The sequence below is a fragment of the Phycodurus eques genome, chromosome 16 (genome assembly GCF_024500275.1).
Source record: "Phycodurus eques isolate BA_2022a chromosome 16, UOR_Pequ_1.1, whole genome shotgun sequence".
In the NCBI taxonomy this organism is placed as follows: Eukaryota; Metazoa; Chordata; class Actinopteri; order Syngnathiformes; family Syngnathidae; genus Phycodurus; species Phycodurus eques.
The window spans coordinates 16,295,819-16,323,550 of NC_084540.1; the positions used below are offsets into that span (position 1 = coordinate 16,295,819).

The 27,732-nt window shown below is 42.4% G+C and overlaps 1 protein-coding gene and 4 non-coding genes across 8 annotated transcripts in view; 1 reads left to right on the top strand and 4 right to left on the bottom strand.

Annotated features, from left to right (window-relative positions):
- znf385c (zinc finger protein 385C) overlaps positions 1-27,732 on the top strand; it is a 113,327-nt gene that overhangs the window by 85,380 nt on the left and 215 nt on the right. For 2 of the 4 annotated variants that reach the window (XM_061701600.1, XM_061701604.1), the window contains 8 exons: positions 3,193-3,335; positions 8,134-8,244; positions 14,887-15,085; positions 20,410-20,769; positions 20,973-21,160; positions 22,516-22,611; positions 23,427-23,516; positions 24,747-27,613. In XM_061701600.1, the coding sequence (XP_061557584.1) occupies positions 3,193-3,335; positions 8,134-8,244; positions 14,887-15,085; positions 20,410-20,769; positions 20,973-21,160; positions 22,516-22,611; positions 23,427-23,516; positions 24,747-24,983 (1,424 nt within the window). In that variant the 3' untranslated portion in view covers positions 24,984-27,613. Of the gene's footprint in view, positions 1-3,192; positions 3,336-8,133; positions 8,245-14,886; positions 15,086-20,409; positions 20,770-20,972; positions 21,161-22,515; positions 22,612-23,426; positions 23,517-24,746; positions 27,614-27,732 lie in introns of those variants that run through there. The other 2 variants (XM_061701603.1, XM_061701601.1) reach the window with 2 other exon arrangements.
- Positions 11,582-11,653, bottom strand: trnat-cgu (transfer RNA threonine (anticodon CGU)). The gene has a single exon. It is a non-coding gene; the product is annotated as a tRNA-Thr (tRNA).
- trnat-cgu (transfer RNA threonine (anticodon CGU)) lies at positions 11,901-11,972 on the bottom strand. The gene has a single exon. It is a non-coding gene; the product is annotated as a tRNA-Thr (tRNA).
- On the bottom strand, positions 12,543-12,614 carry trnat-cgu (transfer RNA threonine (anticodon CGU)). Its single transcript has one exon. It is a non-coding gene; the product is annotated as a tRNA-Thr (tRNA).
- trnat-cgu (transfer RNA threonine (anticodon CGU)) lies at positions 13,503-13,574 on the bottom strand. Its single transcript has one exon. It is a non-coding gene; the product is annotated as a tRNA-Thr (tRNA).

The following is a 27,732-nucleotide window of genomic DNA, read 5'->3' on the forward strand; positions in this document are numbered from 1 at the left end:
ACATCGTGTAATCATAATTAAAGAAAATGTGTATTTATTTTCTATAAATAATGTGTCTTCGTTCATCTATCTGTACCAGCGACGTATAGTAACTGGCAGAACAATAAAAAGCTTTCAGATGGCAGAAGGTTCAATTAACCATGTGTCCACCTGTTGCCATTCATACAACAGAAAAATAGCTTTGTGTTCAACCAACCAGGCGCATATTTCATCCCAAGTATATTTTTGAGAGTAAGATCATCATCGTTTCAGTATACAGTGAACCCGCCGTTTATTGCAGAGGATACATTCCAAACCTACAATGGGTGAAAATCCACAATCTAGAGAGGCCATATGATTATTTATTTTTTTATAGTTATAACTACACTCTTAACTCCATTTAAACATATTAAAAACACTTTTTAAGCATGTAACCATATTTTAACACACCAAAAAAATTGGAAGCTTAAACTGTTTAGAAAATACTGTACGTATTGTAGAGTCTGTTGACATGCAAGTGCCTTTAAGAGGCGGGGCCTGGTGGGGCGGTGTGTGACATCAGCGACTCGTCATGTGAGTGTCTGTCTTACTTTAATGAGGATCCCTCACTGCAGCTTGGCCACAGGTAGAATGGTCTGTTATGCGCTGGTCGTGGGAGCCATAAATCCTCACTGACAAGACCAGACTGCCGCCTTTCTAGGTAGACTACTTGCTACCGAGCAGCTTCATGGCACGCTGCGTGGGCTCAACATTCTCCCATTAAATCTCCCCCCGCGGTCGCCTCCTCCAACGAATAGCGATGGCCTCATTGTATCCATTCAGCTCATTGGACACGCTAACAGCAAGCATCCTTTTTTTCCCTTTTTTTTTTTAAAACAAACTTTACGGCGCTCTCAGTGAATCCACAATGCGTACATGCACAGAAGCGATGCGCAGTAGGTGGCGCCGGAAATAAGCAATGACTTTGCAGCATTTGTCAGAATAAAAAAAGTACATGGAGTCGTTTTCATTCGAATGCGAAAATTCTGATTCAGCATTCGTTTTTACTTTTTCTACTTGAGAATTGACTTTCCTGACGACCCACTCGTGGTTACACTAATATTTAGCTTGACGTCTTTTGTCACACACGCCGACAATGCTCCAGTCACGCACGGTTCACTCTCTCCATGCGAGACCGTCATTGCACCTCAAAGAATGGAATGAATGACCTAAACCGCGTAAATTGGCGGCGAATTAAGCCTGCTGCGTTCACACCCACCCACACAGACAGTCCCTTTTGTCAAATATGCTGCATGCGCGCATCTACGAAGTTATGACAACCCGGTATAACCCGCCCCCTCACGCCTTACGCCGCGCCAAATTTGTGCTAGTCACGAAAATAGAGCCCATCAACTGTATGCGGAGCTTTGAAAAAAAAGACAGAAAAAGTGTTCCGACCAGAGTGTTCCCGAGTGTCCTTTGATGGTGCATTTTGCCCTGCCTTCGCCTCTCATTGTGAGGTCACTGATTGCTGTTTTTTTGTCTGTGCTGTAACTTATCACCTACCGATGCAAACCCCCTTTTCCGCTGACCCGGGGCTGACACCGATGATTGATCCTGCCGCTTGTGTAAATGCCTGCGCGCCGCCATGGCGCACCGGCGCACTGAAATGCAACCAAGCAGAAAATTAGAAATCTCTTCATCCCAGCTCCATTTAAAATCCGATATCCGCCCCTCCTTCCGTCCACCTCCACACCCCCTCGCTGCTTTGCGTCGGTAATGAAATGATGCGTTTTTGTGTATGTACATGAAGGGCGGTGGGGGTGCACTCCCACCTGAGCCATTGTATTGGAGCTGGAGGTGCAGCAGAGCTTCATACGCTGCGAAAAATAAAACCTAACCAAGATTAAATATCTTAAATCAAGGCAAAATGTACTTGTTCTTTGTCTGCCAAGATATTTCTTCTTACTAGGCAGTTTTTGTGCTAGAGTATTTCACTTGTTTCACACGTTTATTTCCTTAAAAATCTTAACATATTGGCACTGGTTATTAGTAACTTTAGCCTAAAATAAGATTATTCTATAAGTGTAGTATAAATACGCAAATACATTGGTGTTTTCTTTAGGCTAGCTATGGTAACTTGTTTTTAAGAAATCTTGCCATTGTCCATTTTTTCTTTTCTGCTGGCAGATCATATAGCTGTAATTTAGTAATGTATTCCTTATTTCATTCATTTTTACCTTGTTTGCACAAGACCAGTTTTTGCAGTGCAGGCATCAATCAAAGTCTAAATGAGCGCTTTTTCTTTTTTTCTTTTTCTTTTTCTCTCGCAAACGTCCAGAGGTACTCACTCCGTACTTGAGTAGAAGTACAGATAGTTGAAAAGACTGGTAAAGGTAGCAGTACTGATTCAACGCCTGCCCTTAAGTAAAAGTGAAAAACTACAGCGAGACTCTGAAATCTATAGATTAAATGAAATGGGGCATATATTACTTAATTCAACCAAAACTATCTGCCAGTGAATAAAACAGGAAAATTTGATTAGGCAAGATTTCTTCAAAGAAGTAAACATAGCTAACCTCAAAAAACACCCACCAATGTCCTAAACTTAGTGTATTTATACTACCTATAGAAATTCTTATTTTAAGATAAACCTATTTATAATCTGTAATAAAATTTTTGTAACAAGTTATTATACCTTATTAACATTTTTAAGGGGGAAAAACTGCTTGGTTAAAACAAATATCTTGGCAGACAAAGAACAAGTATTTTGGTTTATTTGAGATATTCAATCTTGATTTACGTTTTTGCAATGTACTTGACTGCAAAAGTAAAAAAAACATAAAACACTTTTTAATTGAGACGGAGCTGGTTCTGAGAAGAAGAAAATAAAATACGTTACATGTCTCATGTTGTTTAAGAGCGAGCTAGCGTTAGCTGGACTTTTATGCTATCAGAACAATGTGTTCCCATACCTTTGTTATGTTGTGAACGGAATAACCATACGTGTCAAATTCGTTAATAATCATTCTTGTAACCGACAATATTGACCAATTCTCTTAAATAAGGACATGAATGGAGAATATCTTTCTTCTCCGAATCTGTTACATTATCATCATTAATGTTCTGTTTTTTCCACTTTACAAGTCTCCAAGCTGTCAATCGATGGAGTTGATTTTTCCTCTCTCTCTTTACGTCGTTTTTACGTTTTGTCTTCTCATCTTTGGTGTCCAGGTACGTCGGGGCAGGGCGGGCCGCTTCTGGCCTCGCTGCCCGTGGCGCGACAGCCGCTGCAGCCTCAGCTGGACCTCAAGCACCTGCTGCCGTTCCGGCTCAACGGGTCCTCGCCTCTCAGCCTCTTCCCCAACTTCAACACGGTGAGTGACGTCACGCCACTCCGTTTTATCACCTTTTACTGTCCATTCATCCAGGAGTAGGTCTATGGTGATCTGATTTGTCAAGTCAAAATTCAATGGGCAACAAACCTTATCGACGAGTCAAATTATAGGCTCCAAGAGGTGCTTTGTAACACTGTATGTATTATCTTATTATGTCCTAACACATGGACACTATTGCTGGATAATGTCTTAAATCTCCACTTGAGATTAAAGTCCTTGAATGCTCTTAATATGTTTTGGCTGTATGACATGACATAAAGATGGTTCATGCTGACTGAATGATTTCACAGGTGACAAAGACGTGGTGGAGGTCTGCGTTCTCTGAGTGCTCTGGCTATGAATAATTCAGGTTTTAAAGTTGGTATAGTGTCCAGGTGTGGCCTCTGTATTCTGTGTGTGTCTGTGCATGTGTGTGTTTGTGTGTTCTCCTCTGCTATCATTCTCTGAGCATCCATCTGCAGCTAAATGAAACATAAACTACTTTGCACCCTCACAGCCACAGAAAGCAAGGCAGACTACATAGTCTGAGTGTGTGTACGTCTGCATGTGTGTGGATGACACACAGAAATGCATGCGTGAAAAGTGTCCAGCTCTATTGTTTTGTTGGCCGCCGCCCACGCCTTCCAACGCTTTCAGCTCCCTGGCGTCGCCTACATGGCGTTACGGAGAAACCGGCACGTGTGGTGAAAGAAAGGCGCCACGAAATACACAATGGCCTTGTGTGTTCAATGTCGGCGGCAGAGTTGTTTTGTCTCAGGAGGCAGTGGGAAGACTGAAATTGCCTCAAACACGAAGGGAGAAATGTAAAAGTAGAACAATGTTACTGTCTTACACGGTAGACATATGGTACGGTGTCACTCTAATAAAGATCACGCGTTCAACTCGTCTGTGCCTTTGGAGAAATGAACCTGAAGTTGGATGCTTGGTGCTGCCTAAAGAATGGTTAGCGTTAGAAATTCGATGCTAAAGTCTACCTGCAAATTTGCCAGCTTCTGAGGCAGTATCAGATCTAACAAGCGTATTTTGTGATCATGTTTAATGTGATAGCGCCCAAAAAATAGCAATAAACATAGTGTAAGTGGTTGAAGATTTGAAAGAATTTTACTGTCATACAAAAACACATTTACACATGATATGGCACAAAGTCCAATACCGGAGGACCCAGATTAACCCAGTAAGTCCCAAGACGTGAAAATATAAATAGAATTGGACTATAAGATAAAATATGAGATTTTTTAAAATGTTTATGTACAATTGTAAGTGTGTAAATAATGCAGATGCAGCAAGGATGTGGATACAACAGAAAAGTGTCAGTGAAATGTCAGTCATGGTTCTGAACGCTGTCCGTGCCTTTGATGAGGAGATCTCCTGAAGGCCAAAAATTCTGAGGTCAACCAAACTACCCGACTTTTTTGGGTCTTTTTCTTTGGCTTTTTGGGGGGTTCCATGTTACTTTCGGACAAAGCAAACATGGAGATAAAGTATACAACCGTGTAATATAGTAAGCATTCTTTGTTATACCTGTATTCTGGTGCCAGAATTAGTGTAAGGCATCGGTCTTGCAAACTGAAGATCACGTGTTGAGCTCGTCTTTGGACAAAGAAACTTGATGTTGAATGAATTGGATCTCAACCAAAAGGGGGGTTTCTGCTGTTTTGCTTAGCAACAGTAATTGCATTCACAGCTGCCTAAAGAAGGGTTAGGGAATACAATTTAACAATCCAGACCTTGTCATTGCTAATACCAAGGATATGGTCTAATGCAGTTCTCACCTGCGTTGGTGGTATAGTGGTTAGCATAGATGCCTTCCAAGCAGTTGACCTCGGTTTGATTCCTAGCCAAAGCAGCTTTTCGATATTTCAATGAAGTGTTTGTAAACTGGGACATTCCATATGCTTGTGTTTTTGTGCAATCGTTCATTTAAAGTCAGTAGCCACGTTTGTAAATTACATAGCTAAGTTTCACTTACGTGAACGTATTTGTGTTCATCGTTGCATCATTCGTGTTTCAATCATTGAAGGTTAGCTACAGAAAGAAGAAACAAAGCTAAACTCTTGAATCTTAGATTGGCGCCCTCGGCAAGCAGAATGAGGTAACTTCTTTTGCACTTTTAAAAGAGAGTCGTATGCTTCACTGTAATTTGTCTTGATCTCAGAAACTGATATTGTGTCCATTTACAGATGATTTTTACTGTGTTGAATGACTGCGACTGGCGTATGATGATATCAATCTGCAAATAAAGTGAAGCACCCATCTTGAAACACCTCTCCTGCTGATTGAGCTGAATGACAAATACATTATCAAAACAAAATGGCCGAACTGTGCAAATATCACCAAGGCGGGTGTCACCTCAGTTCCCGGAGGAGATAATAAATCTCCGTGGTGGCGGGTGCAGCTCTGACATCAATCACATGCTCCGTTCAGCTGCTTTTCTCATGTCCTGGATGTTTGCGAAGGGGAGAAAGGGAAGGCAAGGGCGATAGATGCACCTGTCTCTACAGCTAAACACCATCCCTAGCGTCCCTCCCTTCTGAAACCTCATCACGCTGGGCAGGATCCGCAGGTCTGTCTGCGGCAGAGTGGAGAAAACAAAAGAGGCATTTAGAGCAGAGGGCGCTCAGGATGTCTGCGGACACACAATGGGAACATTCCTAAAACAAATATGTACCCACAAGCTACTTTTGAACGATGGACGTGGAGGAAGAAGGTTACTTTCACCCTCAGGTGACAATAATGTTAAAATACAGTCGTTAATTTTTTTACATTCTCTTTTATTCTTTCTATATTCAGATTCTGCTATACAGTGGTATTTATTTTCTATACAAACACAAAACAAAATAAATGGTGTTTTTTGTTGTCTGGAACAGATTATTGCCATTTCTATGTAAAATGAGTTTCGAGCTTGGTCACGGAACGAATTAAACTCTTAAGGTACTGCTGCAAAAACTCTGATTTGCCACTTTTCTGGAACCAATGTGTGAATGTTGCTACTGGCTAATCAAGCAGTGGATTTTTCCGTACCAATACTGAAAGGGGGGGATAAAGTTGTTTCTATCACCAAATAATAATTAAAAAAAGAACAACTGTGTTTTCAGGTGTGGTGAGTAGCTGGAAAGCTGTTGGTCTTGTGAACTGAGGATCACTGGTCCAAATCCTGTCCATGCCTTTGAACTTGGCTTGAATTTGACTACTTTGGAATTCCACAAAAAAAAAATTAAAATGTTCTCATCATTTTGTACGAGACTTCAGCAAATCTCTCCTGCAAGAATCTGTTACGCGGTGGTCTCGGCACCTCAAGATCACACGTCCAAACCACATTCTGACAAAGTTTTTGTTGTCCCCCATCCCGAATCCACGTCACGATTTTACGCAAGACCTCAGTAAACTTCTCCTACAAAGGGATAGCTGCGGTAGACAGATGGTAAGGCGTGGGTCTGGTAAACCAAACATCAAGAGATTTGAACCCTCTCTGTGCCAATCGAAAAGTGAACCTGAACTTGTGTACACTGGAATTCAACTAAAGACTTTTGGCCATTTCAGTCCCCATGATGATTTCATGCGAGACCTCAGCAAATCTCACTAGGTACTGACAGGCGTGGTGGGCAAGTAATAACGTGTCTGTCCAGTAAACTGAAGATTATACTGTAGGTCCAAATCCAGTCTGTTCCTTTGGATAAACATACCTGAAGTTGTATGATTTGGAATTTAACCCCGAAATCTGGTAGGCTTGGTGGCCAAGTGGTAAAACGTTGATCTTGTTAGTCGAGTATCATGGGTCTGGACACCGTCTTTTCCTTTGCGTGAAACAACCTGAACGTGTGCAGTTTGGGTCCTGATTTCGTGACCTCAGCAAATCTTGCCTCTTAATTTTCAATCTCCTAACCTGAAGAGCCAATCTGTTACTTTAGCTAAGCAAACCTGAACTTGTTGGAATTCAGGCAAATTTTGCTCAGTCCAGATGATGATTTTACGCGAGACCTCGGCAAATCTCTCTAGTTTACGTGGGGTGAATAAGTGAGAAGGCATTGGTCGCGTAAACCAAAGATCACGGCTCTAAGCCCTCTTAGTGCCTTTGTTAAACAAATCTGATCTTGGTTTGGAATTCAGTTTTGGGGAATTTTCAATCCTCATCAAGATTACATGCAAGACTTCACCAAATCTCTTGTGCTACTGAAAGGTGCAGTGCACAAAGAGTAAGCCAAATTGAAGGTCACGGGTCTGCACTCTGTCCCTCCCTTTGCTTAAGCACTTGTAAAATCTTTAGTTTTAACATGTTTGGAGGGTGGCACGGTGACCTACTGGTTAGAGCGTCAGCCTCACAGTTCTGAGGTCTGGGGTTCAATCCCCAGCCCCACCTGTATGGAGTTTGCATGTTCTCCCCGTGCCTGCGTGGGTTTTCTCCGGGCACTCCGGTTTCCTCCCACATCCCAAAAACACGCGTGGTAGGTTAATTGAAGACTCTAAATTGCCCGTAGGTGTGAATGTGAGTGCGAATGGTTGTTAGTTTGTATGTGCCCTGCGATTGGTTGGCAACCAGTTCAGGGTGTACCCCGCCTCCTGCCCGATGATAGCTGGGATAGGCTCCAACACGCCTAGACCTTAGCAAATCTCATTTGTTACTGACAGTTGCGATGACTGCGATTCTGTGGCATTCTTAAGTAGTAATGTACCTGTTTCTTCCTCAAAGTTTTGACATGTGCACAGCCACTTTAGGCAGCCAATTACATGAGCCTCTCTTGTATAGATAGTGTATTGATTATGGATTTTTCTCTTTCAGATGGACCCCGTGCAGAAGGCAGTGATCAATCACACCTTTGGCGTCCCGCAGCCCTTCAAGAAGAAGCAGATCATCTCCTGCAACATTTGCCACCTGCGCTTTAACTCCACGGTAAGAAAAATTTTAATTTCAGTTGTGTTTGCGGTTGGACGGCGAGAACAAATCAACCTTTTAACACATGAAAGCTGAATCACCTTGCCACAGGGAACCACACTTTTTTGGTTTTCTTCCTCCGAGCAGTCCACAACTTGCACTGTGACTTCTTGTAAATATAAAAACTGTGTGTGTTTTATCAAACCTTATTTTTTTTTTTTTGTTTCGGCACAAGGGATTAGACAGCAGGGAGAGCCTCCGTTTATCAGCCACGAGCAGAAACAATCAGCAGGCTCAGCAGGAAGCGTTCACACACATACACATACACACACGCGCGCACACACACGTACACACACACCGGGAGTGAGTCACATGGCTCAGGTCGTTTCATGCATATGCACATAAACAAACTGGCAGGCATCAGTGATAAAGTCTTCAGAAGAGGAAGAAGGTGCAACATTTTCTGCTGGTTCAACTCCCAAATCCCCTTCAGGGCCTTGAAGAAGATACTGAGTACTTTTGATGCTGTCTGTGTGTAGTGTAGGTATGTAAAGTCTGATGGACCCTGTTACCAGTTCGAGCTGTGTATCGCAAATAGATGTATGTAAAATGCTTAGGAAACATCTAGAAGCTACTCTGTTAACTTTATTGTAATATAAGCAAGACAATTTTGTTGTCTCCACATAGTGGACAAGCGATGAGGCATTGTTTTTGTAAACCAGAGAGCCATCCCTCTGTTGAAATTACCCTCACCACACTGGAACCTCACTCCATTTATCTTCCAGGTCTTGAAGCCATTTCTTGTTATTGCAAGGAACAATCTGCAACTAAACATTGCTGTCAGGCTTGGTGGAAAAAATGCGGTAAGGCGTTGATTTCGTAAACTGAAAATCAAGGGTTCTACCCCAGTCTGTGACTTCGTGTCTCTGTTGAAATTACCCACATCACCCCGTGTAAACTAAAATTCATGGGTTTGACCCTGTCAGTGCCTTTATTTTCCTCTGTTTATTTGTTAGCATGCAAGTTTTGAGGAATTTGATTGTCATTTTTGCATAATCCTGCTAACCAACAGCGACCAATACAATACTCACTAGTAACCAGAGTTGACACGATATGCTAACTTCACTCCTGTACCATGGATCCCAGGGTGCCTTTCTTTGTTCATCCAATTGGTAGTTAGCAGACTACTGAGAAATTGCCTGTCTCATTTTTGTGCAATCCCACTAGCCGTTCGATTCAACATTTTTGCAATATCACAAATAAAGAACCTCTTGGCTTACTGGGTCTGGCAGATGCCTACCACAAATAACTGAATGCAAAAAGCAAACTGGGTTTCAAACCGCATCTGAACCTTTTGTCAAGTGATAACCTGGCAATCAAAACTAGACTGCCGCAAGCTTCCAAAATTATGCGAGTACACATATTGCTGCGCTAACCTTACCTGCCTGGTAAACCTCAGTTCCACCAGCTCAAGCCATCAACGTTATGTTTGTCTGTTAGTTAACCGTTCACTTGTAACATTAGCCTGGGAAGCACACGCCATTAATTTTTCCATTCTTGCGGTAAATACGATTTTGAAATTGAACTCAAATCAAAGGCGCAAACCGGTGTTGAAACCTTGATCTTCAGTTTGCTAGACCAATGCTTTGCCACTTGCCACTCGTCCCACTTTCTAACAGACATTACGGTAATATGATTGAGCTTCTTCGGAAAGTAAAATCTTTTTACCACCTTTCCTTAACCTTTGCGCAAAACGTCATTGGGTCAAGGCGAGATGAATAGTTCCTTCCTTTCGAACATAGGAAAAGACAGCACTTCTTAAAATTAATTCAACTTAACTTTTCCTAACCGACGAGTATTGCTGACATAAGTTTCTAGCCTGCTTTCTTTTACTTTTTCTGTCCTTTTTCTCTCTCACACAGTTTCATCACTCACACGTTTCTATCTTACTTTATATTTCATATTTACAGCTGTATTTTTCTGTATGTTTTGTAATGTTAGCCTTCATGAAGCTATTTATTCACCTTCATATTCACTACTGTTCTGTAAAACTATTTTGTCTGTACTTTTTTTTATTAAAATAAATGTTACATTTTTTAAGACTAGCGTGAAACTTCAGGTTATTTACATAGAGTTTTGCGCTTCACCTTCTACTTTAAAGATCGTACAGTAAAATGTGTAACATATCTCCTTTCCTTTCTTAAAGGTTGGCCAGTAGTAACCTATATGGGTTAAAGGTTCCATCGAGGGACCTTTCCCAAGCATTTTGAGGTTATTTGAGGTTATTTATAGCAACAAAGAGTGGCCATCAAAATAAAAATGCACAGTGCTTGTGAAATCAAGCCAAGTAGCATTGTTTCATGTTTTGGCGGGAGACAATCAGTGTCAGTGTTTAGGGAGGAAGTGTCACCGGTTACGGGGAGACTCAGCTGGCGGCGGAATTGGTCGCATCACAGCAATGTTTGAAGCCTTTTCACAGCACATTAGTCACAGCACGCTCGGCCGTGACAGCCACTGTATTTATAGGCCTCTTCATCATGCAAAGCATACGCGTTATTACATCCTACAAACACTGCTGCTGCTGATGTTGCCGTAGAATTCCAAATCATTCTAAGGCCCAGATAAGGGCTCCAATCCATGATCTTTGGCTTCTGAGACTGATGCCGTATCACTTGCATCACTTCCAATTCAATCAAAGTGATTTATGTGGGTCAAACCCATAGGATTAATTTTAAGAGACGTACACCTTACCACTTTTCAATCACACCTGTTTAAAGGAATCGGGATTCTCTTTACCACTTGGCCACTCTTCCTGTCAACTCCAGCTGAGCTTTGCCAAAGTCTCTTGTTACATAAAGACCAGCCAGATTCCAAATTGCTGCAACTCATTCAAGGGCACAGATGGGGTATGACACCAAAATCTCTGGTTTACTAAAATGCCACCTTACCAGTTGGCCACTCTTTCAAACAATTGAGGGTTGCTGAGTTTTCGTGTGACGTCTTCATGAGGCTCAAAAACATTTGTTGAACTTCAAACTGTTACACCTTTGTTAAAGGTACAGATGGGGGTTGAACCTATGCTCTTCGGTGTACAAAATCAACGCCTCACCACTTGGCCACTGCAACGGCCAACTAGTTCAGCTTTGCCGAGGTTTCTCGTAACATAAACCTTGGCCTGGAACAAAAATAGTTTCGTACCAAATTGCTGTAACTCATTCAAGGGTACAACACCATACTATCTGGTTTACTGAAGCACCACCATCTCACTTGGCCACTCTTTCAAATAACAGTTCTTGTGTGACATCTTCACGAGAATCAGAAACACCTATTGAACAAACTGTTACACCTTTTACAAAGGTACAGATGGGGGTCGAACCCATGATCTTCGGTTTACGAGACCGACGCCGTACCACTTGGCCACTGCACCTGTCAATTACAGTTCAAATTTGCCGAGGTCTCTCTTAACGTAAAGACCAGCCTTGAACAAGTTCCAAATTGCTGCAAGTCATTCAAGGGCACAAATGGGGTAAGACACAATAATCTCTGCTTTACTAAAACGCCACCTTACCACTTGGCCACTCTTTCAAAGAATCGAGGTTCGCTGAAGTCTTGTGACATCTTCATGAGGCTCAAAAATATCTCTTCAACTTCAAATTGTTACACGTTTTTCCTAAAGGTACAGATGGGGGTTGAACCCATGATCTTCGGTTTACGAGACCGACGCCTTACCACTTGGCCACTATACCTGCCAAGTTATGTTGCGCGTTGATGAGGTCTCTCTCAATGTATAGACCGGCCGAACCATTCCAAATAGCAACTCATTCAAGGGCACAGATGGGGTATGACACCATAATCTCTGGTTTACTAAAATGCCACCTTAAAAGTTGGCCACTTTTTCAAGCAATTGAGGTTTGCTGAGGTCTCATGTGACATCTTCATGAGGATAAGAAATACCTACCTATATATACCTATTGTACTTCAAATTGTTATAACTTTTTCTAAAGGTACAGATGGGTCTTGAACCCATACTCTTCGGTTTACGAGACCGACACCTTACCACTTGGCCGCTACACCTGCCAATTTGTATTGCGCGTTGCTGAGGTCTCTATCAATATAAAGACCAGTCGAGTTCCAAATTGCTGCAAGTCATTTCAGGGCACAAATGGGTTATGACACAATAATCTCTGCTTTACTAAAACGCCACCTTACCACTTGGCCACTCTTTCAAGCAATCGAGGTTCGCTGTGGTCTCATGTGACATCTTCATGAGGCTCAAAAATATCTGTTGAACTTCAAATTGTTATAACGTTTTCTAAAGGTACAGATGGGGGTTGAACCCATGATCTTCGGTTTACGAGACCGACGCCTTACCACTTGGCCACTACACCTGCCAATTTGTGTTGCGCGTTGCTGAGGTCTCTCTCAATATAAAGACCGGCCGAACCATTCCAAATAGCTGCAACTCATTCAGGGGCACAGATGGGGTATGACACCATGATCTCTGGTTTACTAAAATGCCACCTTAAAAGTTGGCCACTCTTTCAAGCAATCGAGGTTTGCGGAGGTCTCATGTAAACCTTGGCCTGGAACAAAAATAGTTTTGTACCAAATTGCTGTAACTCATTCAAGGGTACAACACCATACTCTCTTGTTTACTAAAGTACCACCATCTCACTTGGCCATTCTGTCAAGTAACGGAGTTCTTGTGTGACATCTTCACGAGGATCAGAAACACCTATTGAACAAACTGTTACACCTTTTACAAAGGTACAGATGGGGGTCGAACCGATTATCTTCGGTTTACGAGACCGACACCTTACCACTTGCCCACTGCACCTGTCAATTGCAGTTCAAATTTGCCGAGGTCTCTCGTAAAATAAAGACCAGCCTGGAACAAGTTCCAAATTGCTGCAAGTCATCTTCACCAGGATCAGAAACACCTATTGAACAAACTGTTACACCTTTTACAAAGGTACAGATGGGGTTTGAACGCATAATCTTCGGTTTACGAGACCGACGCCTTACCACTTGGCCACTACAACTGCCAATTTGTGTTGCGCGTTGCTGAGGTCTCTCGTAACAAAGACCAGTCTTCCAAATTGCAGCAAGTCATTCAAGGGCACAAATGGGGTATGACACAATAATCTCTGCTTTACTAAAACGCCACTTTACCACTTGGCCACTCTTTCAAGCAATCCAGGTTCGCTGTGGTCTCGTGTGACATCATGAGGCTCAAAAATATCTGTTGAAATTCAAATTGTTACACCTTTTTCTAAAGGTACAGATGGGGATTGAACCCATGATCTTCGGTTTACGAGACCGACGCCTTACCACTTGGCCACTACACCTGCCAATTTGTGTTGCGCGTAGCTAAGGTCTCTCATAATATAACGACCGGCCGAACCATTTCCAAATAGCTGCAACTCATTCAAGGGCACAGATGGGATATGACACCATAATCTCTGGTTTACTAAAATGCCACCTTAAAAGTTGGTCACTTTTTCAAGCAATTGAGGTTTTCTGAGGTCTCATGTGACATCTTCATGAGGATAAGAAATACCGATTGAATTTCAAACTGTTACACCTTCGTCAAAGGTACAGATGGGGGTCAAAGCCATGATCTTCGGTTTACAAAATCAACACCTTACCACTTGGCCACTGCAACGGCCAACTAGTTGAGCTTTGCCGAGGTCTCTCGCAACATAAACCTTGACCTGGAACAAAAGTAGTTGAGTACCAAATTGCTGTAACTCATTCAAGGGCAGAAACACCTATTGAACAAACGTTTACGCCTTTTACAAAGGTACAGATGGGGATCGTGTGTCATTATTACCTGTAAAGATAGTTCTCACACGGTGACGATCAAAACATTTGTTGGATTCCAACTATTTCAAAGGCACAGATGGGAGTTAAGCCCATGAGCTTCTGTTTACAAGCTTTACAACCCAACAGTTGTTGAATTAAAAAACATGGATGGTATGTTCATTGAGGACTGTCCTCGTGCATGTTTTGTGCCCTGGCTGGTGATAAGTTCTAGGGTGTACCCCACCTCTCACCCCGTGTCAGTTTGGATTGGCTCCAGCACACCTGCAATACTAGTGCAGCTAAGTGGCACAGAGAAGATGGATGAATGTAAACTGAAAAAAATTACTACAAAAAATACATTCAATTAATAAGAATGAAATTTGAAAAGAATTAACATTCAATTAGAATTTTTTTTTCCAGCTTCCACATTGTAATCTTTATCAATTTCTTCCGATTGGACTACTCGGTGTGCTTTGCTCTCCGATTAAGATGTGAGCAGTCGCAGTGTACTTCAGTGCGTGTGTGTGTGTGTGTGTGTGTGCGTGTGGTGGGGCGGGGGGTCTCAATTAGCATGTGCGGTGTGTGTGAGTCTTGTGTTGAGAGGCGTCCCTCACTGTGCACATTGACAGACTATAGTTGTGTACTCTTGTTGCGTATTTCACACACAATTATACCTCTGACATCCCGGCGTGCTGCCGCCGTTGTCAGGCTGGACCAGACTCACTCAAACAATGTACATTTTTAACATGCCGCTTGCTTTTTTTTCCCGAAAATCTATTACATCGATTAAAATTCCGGCTAACCTGTTCTCTCTCACTCTCTCTCTCTCTCTCGTTCTCTCTGGCTGTGCTGCAGAACCAGGCGGAGGCTCACTACAAGGGCCACAAGCACGCACGCAAGCTCAAAGCCATCGAGGCTCAGAAGAACAGACAGCGGCGGGCCGGCCAGGCCTCGTCCGGCGGGAGGGTGCGGGACAGAGAGCGGGACAAGACTAAGACGTCGGAGGTGGTGGCGCCGCCTTCTGTCGTGGACTCCAGCTCAGAGGAAGCAACAAGTACGTGAGATGTGCCTGGAAAACATGTATATAATTGCCTATATTAATAGTTTAACCCATAAATATACCACAAACTATAATCCCAAAACTCATTTTACAACATTACCCGTAGAAATAGATGGCTTACAGATGATTTGATTTTGAGGGAAAAATGCACTGTGGTGAACACTCAGCGTAACTTCCTCTAATATATTTATTTACCCCAGTGTCGAAACTCTCTGTTTCGATAGCTCAAGGAGGCTGTCTAGGCAGCCGACTAGTCGGGCTTAAATGAATTGCACGCTCTTCTGCTCGGTTCCAGATATAACTGGTTCTCTTTGATCAAGCAGGAACATCAGAGAGGAAATGATGTGAAGGTAAAACAGAAGGCATGAGTCTCCTTGAGGAAGGACAAGGTGGAAAAGATAACATCTCAAGTTAATATTTGGGGCGCACTGGGAAAAACAAATGAAGGCTGAATTGAAAGAGATGATGGAGAAGCAAAGCACCAGAGACGAAGTCGATAAGATAGTTGTTATGCTCTTATGACGACGATAATTGCATGATTGGCCCGACGTGAAATTGAAATGCAGCAGTGCGAGCCGCTGCCAGCCAGCCAGCGCCATCCTGCCAGACTGTAATGAACACCAGGAGCCAATAACACACCTGCTCCTCTAAACAACTCCACGGACGTCATCGGGCGCTTCATCATCCAAGTGACGTTACCTGCTAATTGACGACAGACCGAGCTTCTTCGCATTTGGATCCCATCCGCATAAATCACTTCAGTTCTCTGCTATTAAATCCCCGTTGGCAGCCAAGCACCTTCTCCGATGATGCTGCTTTTCAGGTTGTCCGTCGGAGGTACCTCAAAGGAAATTAGCTGCTCATTTCCAAAGACTAGGTGTCGGTGGGATTCCGCATCTGACCAAAATAGTTTTGAGAAAATACACATTTGTATTGTGAAAATCAAATTAAAAATAAAAGAAATGTTAAAAATAAAAAAGAAATGTATTTATTTCATTTTTGTAAAAAAACATTACAAAAAAGAAAAAAAATACCTGAATAATTTTTTTCCCCCAGATTTTCATATTTCAACCAGATGTCATCAATATTACACGTCTGGAAAAACAAAAACAACCAAAATACATTGTTTTTATAGAATATAATTACATGCTATTTTTAATTTAATTTGAAAATTAAAAAATTCAAATCAAATTTAGAAATTAAAACATATTACAAAAACATTTATTTTTTAAAAATACAATAAATACACTTACATTTAGAAATAATCCAAATTAAGAAAAAAATATATTAACATGTTTCCACCAAAATGCCATGTCATCACGTTATGTGTTGTTGCCTATACATTTAGGACAGGGTTGTGGAGTTTTAACACCCGACACTCTTTTACAGGTAGCACCAACCACTCAGGTACTGTACATACCAGGGAATAGACTTTTTGCATGTATTCTTTATTATTAAAAGGTGAAACAGATTTTTCTGAGCAAGCAGATGCAGCAACATTGACTAATAGATCGATTCTTCCTAACAGTCGTGTGAGTCACTTTTTGCCTGGCATTATTCACCATACCAGTGAGCCCAACAAGAACAGAGAGATCACATGCCAGTCAAGCTTTTTATGTTTTGTCTTTGGCAACGGGGATGTAATACTAAACTAAAAGAAACGTATAATTCTGTCTCGACTTGGACTCAACCCATGCAAGTTTCAGTCTCAACTCAGACCCAATATTGCAAGTCAGAGGTCAAATTAAGCAGTCATCAATGTCTACAATGTATTGATGGAGACAGACATGCACTCATGTGATTCAAGTCTTCATGTCACCATTTAAGGGACGATATCAAAGACGACAAAGTGTTGGCAGTCGAGTGAGCGATGGCGGGGGAGGGTGGGACGGAGGCGTTGTACCCGGAGACGGCGAGCCTGCGTTGATGACGACAAGCATCAATCACAGTCATCTCTGATTGACTCGTGGCAGGAAGTCTACACTCATGATGATTAGCTGTAACGTCGTGAGCTCGTCCACTCCTCGGATCGCTACCTCTGGTGTACATAATGACGCCCAACATCGACCGGATCAATCCACTACATTTTCACTATCAAACAGTGTGCCCATTTAATTGAACTGTTCAAGCGTGGATTCATTTTTGTGTTGCTTTAGAGAAAAAAAAGGAAAGATCGCCGGTGCAACATTGATCCAAAGATCCATAAATGAGCGGCGAGTGTTTGCCCTCCTCCGAGGGCCCGCCGGCGCTTGCCAATCGTCTGCTCTTCGCGCTGACAGTTCGCCAATCTGGCCAGCGTGTCTGCGACCCATTGCCAAGCCCTGGGACACGCTGGCACTCAAAAGATTCTTTTTATTTAGCAGCACCAAAACTTCCCACGGATTTTTCGCTTCCAGCTGAGCATCTCTGTCACCATCGATTGGTACAAAGCTTTATCGATCAGTCAGGAGACTGTTTTGGATTAGTGATTTCCCGGTCTGGGTACCGTGGCACACTAGTGTGCCATGACAGATCATCAGGGGTGTCGCAGGAAATTATCCAAATTGATATAATTTGTTTGAAAATTATTAAACTACAAATATTTGTTCATCTGTCTATGGCAGCGATATACTGAATAGTGACAGTCAGGACAATGCACTTCCACTCGATGGCATAAAGTACAATAAACCCGTGTAGCCACCTGTTGCCATTCATACAGCAGAATAAAATGGGTGCCTTGGCTCAATGTTGGGAAACACTGTTTCGGGGGGGTCTTGGAATTGTCGTGTCTCTGACTCAGACACAGTGGATTTGTGATTTAATCTCAAAACCAGTGAAGAATAAAACTACAGTTCCATCAGTGCTTTGACGAGAAAATGCACAATTGCAATTACCTTTAATTTTTCATTAATTTCTCCCAATGTTACCACACGAGCCATAACTTAATCTTAGTGTTGACTCAGTCTCAACCCAACAAAGTCTTGTTTTTTACTCTCTTATCAACTCATCCCAGTTTTGATCTCGATTAATTTGGTCATAACCTGTCTTGAATTGGTCTTGACTTGGTTTTAAGCATTCCAAGTGGTGGTCATGAATCGATCTCAACCCGTCAAAATCTTGCTTGACTCGGTCACAGTCCGTCAAAGTCTTGGTCTTGACTCAGTCTCAATCCATCATTGTCTTGGATTTGGCTCAATCCGAACCCATTGAAATCTCGGATAATGTGTACCAAGCAGTTCGATTCCCAATTTTCTGAGCTGACATTGTGAAATGTTGTGATGGCAGAGTAACAGATCCAAAGTCCATCACTTTTTGGCACTCCTCAGTAAAAATACCAAAAATTATCCTTGTTCATTAGTCTTTAGTCAATCCAGAAAATGTAGTCAAATGCCTGTCTCTATTCCAGATTTATTATGAGATTTCTCATTAGCTCTTTTCTAGGAAGGTTTGTGGCCTGGTTTCAGTTTAATTGTCTGGGGATTTGTCCAACTCAGAAGTACCTATTTTTCATCCAACACCTGAAACTGAGCAAAATTCTCTGCGGAATTAAGTTCCTTCAGCACTTGGAGTCCCATTTGCTTAATCCATGGATCGCTATCACTCCCGCTTAGGAGGCTTCTCCAGTTGCGATCCCACAGAGAAGCTTGAATCCTTCCGGTGGGGGGGGATTCTCATTAAGCTATAATCTCACTTGTCTATAGGTTCATTTTCTGTGGCAGGAACACCGCTTATCTCCAATGTTGAATTTACTCAGGGTTAGAGAAGGAAAAATCAATGGTGGGAAAGGAGGAAGAGCGGCAAATGAAATGGAGGTATTCAGTGACAGTTGGACTCAGTCGTCCAGGGTAAAGTGTGCCAATTCCCCAGGGGATGAAGACGTGCTGTGTAATGGAACTCTGGTGACTATCAGCCAGGTTTGCAGTCGATATGTTTGCTTATATCGAGTCAGACTGGACCACTAGAATACAGACATGAGGGGCCTTGAACATTTGGCCCCCAAAGCCAGTATAACTCAGTAACTTGAACTTTGGCAGTCATGTCAATCATAGAGTAACTAGAGGCACAAAAAAAAGTCTTAATAACCCATACCCACAAAGATACAGGAGGTTGTCCATTTTCGTTTGAAGCAGCCATTTTAGAGTCCTGCTGCTCATTTTCAGGGGTCCTTCAAAAACAAGTAGTAATAGTAATAGTAGTAGTAATTTTTTTTCCCAATTATTACTACATTTTGATGTTGAAGTCGAGCGTCAACTTGCCAAAAAACAGGAAACTCGAATAAGTTGAGTTAAAAAAAATGAGGCTACCATAGCCAGTTTCACTTGGCAAAATAAAACTTTGTAGCTGCGTCTCTCACGAGTCAACCCAGGAAAAACTCACAAGAACCCATGCCTGAATAGACAGGAAGTCTGCTATTTTTGTTTGAAGCGGTCATTGTAGGTTAATCTTGTTCTTTTCCAGGGGTCCTTCAAAGATGACTTGTCCGAGAGATTTTGTCCAGTTGGTACTAAATATTAGCCACATATACTGTACTTAATGGATGAGCAATGTTAAATTACAAGAAATTAGATTTTTCATCATTGTGTGTGGAAGACTTGGTCTTGACTTTGTCTCACCTCGTCAAAGTCTCTGTCTCGACTCGGTCTCAGACCATCCAAGTCGAGGTCTTGACTCAGGCTCAACCCCCCTCAGTCAGTTTCAATTTAGTCTCAACCCATCAAAGTCTCGGTCTTATTACTGCCTCAAACTGTCTCAGTCTCAGTCTCGACTTGGTCTCGACCTGTCAAAGTCTAGGTATGGACTTTGTATCACCCTGTCGAAGTAGTCTTAGGCTCGACTCAGCCCCTCCAAGTCTTGGTCTTGATTCGGTCTCAACACACCAAAATATCGGTCTCAACCCATCCAAGTCTTGGTCTTGAATTAGTCTTAACCTGTCTTAATCTCAGCTCCATCCCAACTCATCAAAGTCTTGTTCTTGACTCAGTCATCCAAGTCCTGGTATCGACTTGGTCTCAACCCATCCAAATATTGGTCTTGATTTGGTCTTACCCATCCATATCTTGGCCTTGACTCTGTCTCAACCCGTCAACGCCTCAGTATCGACTTGATGTCAACCCATTACAAGTCTCAGTCTTGACTCGGTCTTAACCCATACAAGTCTTGGTCTTGACTTGTTCTCAACCTCGAATTGTTGCTCTCCACTCGGTCTCAACCCATCAGAGTATCTTTCTTGACTCGGTCTACATGGTCTCGACTCAGTCCTAACCCATTCAGGTATTGTTCTTCTCAAAGTCTTGTGTGTTGTCAATGTAAATGGTCCACTTCTGTGTATGTTCCTGCAGGACTTCAGTCAGACCTGGAAGCGTCCGCCCTGGACGTCAAGATGGCGGAGAGTCCCAGGAGCTCAGTCATGCTGACGCCGGTGTCTGACGTGTCGGCCAGTGAGCTGGCGGCGCTCTCCCCGCCGCAGATCTCGCTGTCCTCGCGGCTGTCTGAGACGGCTTCTGACTCCGGCAACCCGGAGGCATCGGATGTCGCCGAAGTCGTGGAGGTCGGGGACTTGGGCGGCCGGGCGGACAAGTCCGATGCCGGCGTGGAGGTGCAGGCGGATGAGGACGGCAAAAAGAGCAAAGCACACCTCCATTGTCCTGTCTGCAAAGTGACGATGAACTCCACATCCCAGCTAGAAGCCCACAACAGCGGTACAGATGTGAAATAATGATAATGATATTTTCTTTCCAATTAATGTCGCTCAAGCCCTCTGGTTGTGTCTGTCTGGTTGTGCCCATCTGCTTGTGTCCGTCTCCTTTGGTCCGTGTGGTCCGGTTGTGATTGTGTGGTGTGCTTGTGTCCCTCTGGTTGTATCTTTCTGGTTGTTATCCATCATGTTGTTGGTGCCTGTCAGGTACGAAGCACAAGCTGATGCTGGAGGGTCAGAGCGTGCTGCCCCGCCGCCGTGGCAAGATGGCGGCGGCTCGTGCCAACTGTAAGAGCAAGAGGCTGGCTAGCAAAGGCAGCCTGGGCGTGTCCAGCAAGAGCTTTCAGTGCGAATTGTGCGAGATCTTTGTCAACTCAGAGATGCAACTCAGCCAGGTGAGCAGTGCCACTGCTAGACTTAATGGCGCCCTGTGCAATTTAATCTTTAAAACTTTTTGTTTTTAAATTTTTATTTCGGTAAAAACTATTATTTAACCTTTATGTGCAATACATTTTAATTAAATCATTATCTAAGACCAGTTGTTTTATTTTCCTATATGTAAGCGCAATGTTAATGTTCAAACTGTGCATGTTAGTGAAGCTTACTATAATATTAAACATACTTTATGCTAGGAATAAAACATGATAGAGGTATATGGAGTGTATTTTTAGGGGATACTTGGTGTGAAGTAAAGTAAGAACCACTGTTGTAGAGAAAATAAAAAAGGACTCCAGCAGATGTGTCAGCTGCTGTACAAACAGTAACCTATAATTAGCTCACCTTTGCACTCTTCAGCATCATCAGGATGACGATTAGGATGCCTCAGGCGGAATAATGAAAACAAAACTGTGTGCTAATAGTTTGCAAAGCAATCATTAATAATCATTTAAAAATCTACCTTGAAACCCTAACCCTGTCTTTAAACCCTAATAGTGGTTTGAAACCCTACTTGGAAATCATAACTTCATCTTGAAATTCTAACTCTTGTTTGAAATTCTTAACCCAAGGCTTCAACCCGTAACTCAAAACCCTAAACCTATTTTTAAACCCTAACCAAGGCTTTAAACCGTAATTTGAACCATGCCTGGAAATATTAAACCCCCACATTCACTTCTTGGAACCCTAACTTGAAATCCCTAATCTTAAACAGCTTTAAACCCTAATTTGAGAGACCCTAACCCCAAGATTGAAACCCTAACCCTTGTTTAAAACCCTAACGTCAAACCACGGGCCTGGTTCGAAACCCTAATCCTGGTTTATTAGCCCATGTAGGCCCATTCCTAATGGACATGTTTAATAAACAGGCGGTGTTAAATTTGATCAAAGTAGTCTTCGAAAGTCTTGTATTTTGGCTTCCTGAAACCTTAGTGTATTTTTTCATCATGTCATAGCGTATATTGAATATTGTCATGTTTTGTGTATTTTCATATGCAGATTGTCTCCTTCAGCTCCACAGATATGATGATGTTCTGAAGATGTTTTCTTAAAATAGAGAATTGCTGAGTCACTGTGTGGTTATATTGCGATCACATTCTTACATTTCCACCGTGATCCCACGAAAGCGTTCCTCCCAGGAGAGGACGGCAAGAAAGTTAATCGGGTAGAAAGCGGCAGGATTTGTATACGCTTCAGTCACCGCTCTGCATTGTTTGTACGGAAGATGAAGATGACGATGGTAACCGAGCAGATGCTGATGATGCTCATGGGTTGTTGTTGTTGTTGTTTTTGTTGTTGTTGTTATTGTTTTCAGCACATGAACAGCAGACGGCACAAGGATCGAGTGGCTGGAAAACCTCCCAAGCCCAAATTTACCCCACACAGCAAGAGCCAGCAGACCAGCTTAGCAGTGAGTGTGTGTGTGTGTGTGTGTGTGTGTGTGTGTGTGTGTGTGTGCATGCATGTGTGTGGTTAACTAATACTTTTTGAATTAACTTATTTAAGGAAGGGAGGGAGGAAATATGGAAGAAAGGAAGGATCGAATTGTTGGAAAGGAAGGAAGTATGGAACCAAGAATGTATTCAAGGATGGAAGGAAGGAAGCAAACAAGGATGCATGAAAAGGAGCAGGGATGGAGCGGAGGGGAGGCAAGATGGTTCGAAAAGAAGGACAGAAGGAAAAAAGGAAGGAAGGGTGTTAGAAGGAAGGATGAATGATGGAGGGAAAGAAGAAGGAAATGATGTATGAAAAGATGGAACTGGCAAAGGATGTAGGAAAGGATGAAATAAGGAAGGAAATTGAGGAAGGAAAAAAGACGGAAGGAAACAAGGATGTCTGAAAGGAAAAGGCTGGAAGGCAAGAGAGAAGAGAAGAAGGAAGGAATGAAGGAAAGAGGAAGGAAGGAATGAAGGAAAAGAGGATGTACAATACGAAAGGAAAGAAAGAAGGATACAAGCGTGGTATGGTGGGATGGGAGCGAGGGTGGAGGGAAGGGAGGAAACAAGGGTAGTCTGAAATGAAGGAGGGGAGGAAGGAGAGAGGGAAGGTAGGAAGGAAGGACGTGTTCAATGTCTTTAATCAATGTAATTGTTCGAAGTAAGTGTAACTGTATTGAAACGAAAACCAATGGTAAAGTACGTAGTTGTTGTCCAATGCAGGCTGTGGTTGTGTTTCAAGTATTGCGAGGTCTGTCTGTCTCTGCTGACCAGCTGCATGCCCCCACAGAGGATGCGATGGAGCGGCTGTGCAGGCGCGGCTGTGTCGGCCATGAAGAAAGCTTTGGGCCAGTACAGGCTCACCTCAATCTCCTCGCAGGTCAGTGGGCCGGCCCGGTTGAGGGGGCTCTCTCCGACCGCGTGAGCGTGTTTCGGATGAGAACATAAAAGTTGACTTCACATTTGTTTTTAAATTTCACATTTGAAGAAGAATGTGGCATTCATCAAAGTTCCCTTCGTGCACGACGGCTGTATTTGTTTTGAATAATCTACAAAAATATAAAAGTCGATCATGGAGATGTGAGAGAAGAACGTAGTTATGAAACATTTCAACGTTTGGATATTTACCTATACCAAACGCAAAGGTGAGAGGTGTTGTTTTGATTGCTTGCTATTAGTTGGCAAGCTTCACAATACAGTTGTCATAGAAACAAACAACCAAAACAACTGTTTTTATCCATTAGGAGTTAAAAACAATGTCATGGAAACAAGCCATACAGGATGTCACCACGCATCCGTTAAATGACACCTTTGTGCCTTCAACAATGATGACATTGATTTGAAGAGTCCATTCATGTTTTTACTGAATGAGGATAACATACATACAGTATGTGGATGTATGTTTCAGCATTAACTTGTTTCTCTCTGATAATGAGTGTCAATGCATTGAGCGCTCAGATGATGTTTGTGTGTGTGTGTGTATGTGTGTCATGAAGCAATGCATCAATGCTCATCCTTGTCTGGTCAACACCAAGGAATATAGGGACACCAAAAAGAACACAAAGAGAAAAAAAATCATAATTACGCTACCAGAAAACCAATAGAAAATGTCAATGTGACCTTACAAAAATAGTACCTCATTTTTCAAGAAAAGATGAAACATTTTTGTTAAAATTAGAGATGGCAAAAATATATTCTTCTTTTATTCCCCAAATGTTTTTTTCCTTAAAAAAATATTTTCCTGAAAATCTACAACTTTTTTTCTTCAACATCAAACAAAGAGAATTACATGTTGTGTATTTAAAACAACAACACAACTTTACCTCCTGCTTTTTCCGGATTAATGGTATTTCTATGTATTTCAATGGGGAAAGATGATTTGTGAAATGAGTGCTTTGAGTTCAGAGCGTTGTCACAGAACGAATTAAACTAAATCTCAAGTCACCAATGTAGAATTTTTATTTTTTCGTAATATTTCGACTAATCTGGTAGTGCAATTATTCTTTTGAGTGTGTCCCTAGTGCTGGTTGGCAGGTGAGTCGTTGAGTCGGGGCCGCATGTTTACAGAGTAAAACATGTCCTCTGTGTGTTGCTCTTGTGTCTTCTCCAGACCAAACTGGCCTTGCAGAAGCAGCTGACCAAGAGCTTCACTGCAGGCTTCCTGCCCGGCCCCCTCACGCCGCCCACCCTGTGCACGGTGGCCGCCAACCCGCTGGCGCTGCGCCACCCGTTGGGCGCCGCCTCCGCCGCCTTCATGCAGACACCCTTCCTGGGGCCTGCGTTTTTCCGGCCCGCGCCGGGGCCTCTGCGGGCCGCGCACACGCCCATCATCTTCTCCCCATACTAATGCCCCCCTAGGTGTCCCCCCTCTCTGTGTGACCAAACTATGCAGTCAGCCTGACTTAAGGAAAGAATGGCAGGACCCCCCCCAACACGCCTTCTTCCCGTTCCAGTAGTCACCAGTGAGGGAGCGGAGGCCGCATTGATAGCCATTACATGGGTGAGGGGTGCTCGGGGGACATTACGGCTGTTACCGTGTCGTTTCGTAGACCAGTCTAGCTGTACGTTTAAGGTAATCTCCCTTTACTTCAGCGCTTTCCAAAGTGTGAGCCAGAGAACCTCAGGAGCTTGACAAAAAAAAAACTAAGAAAATGTAGATTCAGCTATGACTATCTGGACAAAAGTATTTCTTAAGCAAGGATTTCTAAGTAGCAGGTGTGGCCACTTGAGAAAAATGAGGGGAAAACAGCAACCTTTTTAAAAATATGCTACGCTAACCAGTTAGCATTTAGTTACTTCAGCAGCTTGACAAAAACAAAGAACATGTAAATTCAGCTATGTTGACAAAAGTATTAGACAGATGGGGGACTGCAGCAGCTTGAGAAAAACAGCAAATTTTTTTAAATGTTAACTTCAGCTTGAACTACTTAGACAAAAGTATCTGTGAGGCAGAGGAAAAGGGAGAAAAAAAACGTTTCATTTCTGAAAGGGAGAAAAAAAACGTTTCATTTCTGCTAAGCTAACTTCAGCTACAACGCCATACGCACTGTGAGTCACAAGAATTCAAAGTAGGTGGAGACGCAGGTTGAAATAAAAGGATTCTTCTTTTTTAAATGTTATAAGCTAACTTTAGCCGCTTTGACGCTATTGACAGTAAGTATTTGTGAGGCAGAGGAACCCAATGGAAGAGGAACAGCAGCTTAATAAAAATACTGAAAAAACAAGCTTTGCTTTAAATGAGCTAAGATAACTTCAGCTACAGAAGTTTTTGTGAGGCAAGGGACTTCAGCATCTTGAGAAAAATCAAGAAGAAGCATTGATTTATTTTTAAATGTGCTAAGCTAACTTCAGCTACAACTACTTGGACAAAAGTGTCAGTAAGGGAGAACACTTCAAAAGCAAGATGTCAGGACAGGTTGAGGAAAAATAAAGGAAAACAGATTTTTCTTTTTAAATGGACTAACTTCTGCTAGAACTACATGGGCGAAAGGAAATCAGGTAAAGGACTTCAGCATCTTAAGGAAAAAGCATTTATTTATTTCAGATTTGCTAAGCTAACCAGCTATATGGAGTTAAAGGGGCATGGGATGGCAGCTTGAGAAAAATAGACATTTTTAATGATATAATGTTTTTTTTTAATGTGCAAACGTAACTTTAGCTACAACTATGTGGACAAAAATATATGTGAGGCAGAAAGAGTAGCTTGGATAAAAATAAAGAAAATCCTTTGTTTTTCAAAATGTGCTAAGCTAACTGCAGCTTAGCTAACTTTAGCTAAGCTAACTTCAGCCACAACTACATGGAGAAACCTGTGAGGAGTGTGGCGTTAGTAGCTTAATTAAAATAAAGAAAAATGTATGTGTTTTAAATATACTAAGCTACCTTGAGCTAAGCTAATTTCAGTTACAACTACAACCTGCTATTTGCAGGGGACAGGGCCCTGTGAGCAATTGCCGCCCCTCCACAAAAATTTTGAATTGCCACAAGATGGCAACAAAGCACTACTTTTGTGTTAGTAAGGGCAATAAGCCTGTCTAATAGACGCTCCTCACCACAACATACTCTGGTTGGCACCAAGAAGGTGCCAAAGTACTACTTTTATATGAGACAGGGATTTGGCCTGAGCACAAAAGTTTTACAGGGACTAACGAATGCATAGGTGACAAAAAACAGTGTGCCAATAGGTGAGTGTGCAAATGGCGAATAACAAACGTGGGGAACTGTAAACAAAAAAGTACGTATTTGTGAGACAGGATTTCAAAGGAGAAGGCATGGCAGCTTGAGAACATTTCCCGAACAAAGGACGTTTTTTTATTTTTTATTATTTTTACATGCTAAGCTAATTCATCGGCAAAACGGCTCGTTTTTTAGCTCCTGTGTTTTGTTGATGGGTTTTTTTTCTCGGAGGAGGCTCACTGTCCCACACTTTGAAAAGTCCTGCTTCACCTGATGCCCTTTTTTTAAAATGTCTTACCGAGACATTCATAGGTCCACAAGTTGATACCCCACGTGTCCATTTGGCACCACCCGAACCACCAGAACACTTCACACGTTGACAAACGGACAACCGACGAAGAGGAGGAGGAGGGTTTGACTGACAGCCGCTGCACAGTGTGTGGGAGGGAACAAAAGCACAGTGTAACCATAGCAACCACCAAAAAAAAAAGCACCTTAAAATTGCTTCGTACACACCAACAAACAAATCAGGTGATCGCAAAGGTTGACATTTATAAGCAATAGCTTCCAGTTTCCTCACGCCATGCAGATCTGTCCGTCAATCACGAGGCGGGGACTCCTCCTCTCAGTGATGGACTGAAGCACGTCCTATGCATTTCTCTCTCATTGTGCAATATGTATAGTTGTGTGTGTGTGTGTGTGTGTGTGTGCGTTTGCGTCATCTGTCGTGACAAAGCCAGTCTCCGCCATCTCCCGCCTCTCCGTAACAAAAGCAGCCAGCCTCTCTCTGTCTTGTGGAGGTTCCGTGTAGAAACAAACCCCATAGAGGACGTATAGAGCTTTTATCAGAGTTAATATTGTTATGTGTACCATAGAGGAAGACTAGCTCATGTTATTGTTTATTATTTACTTCTTCTTTT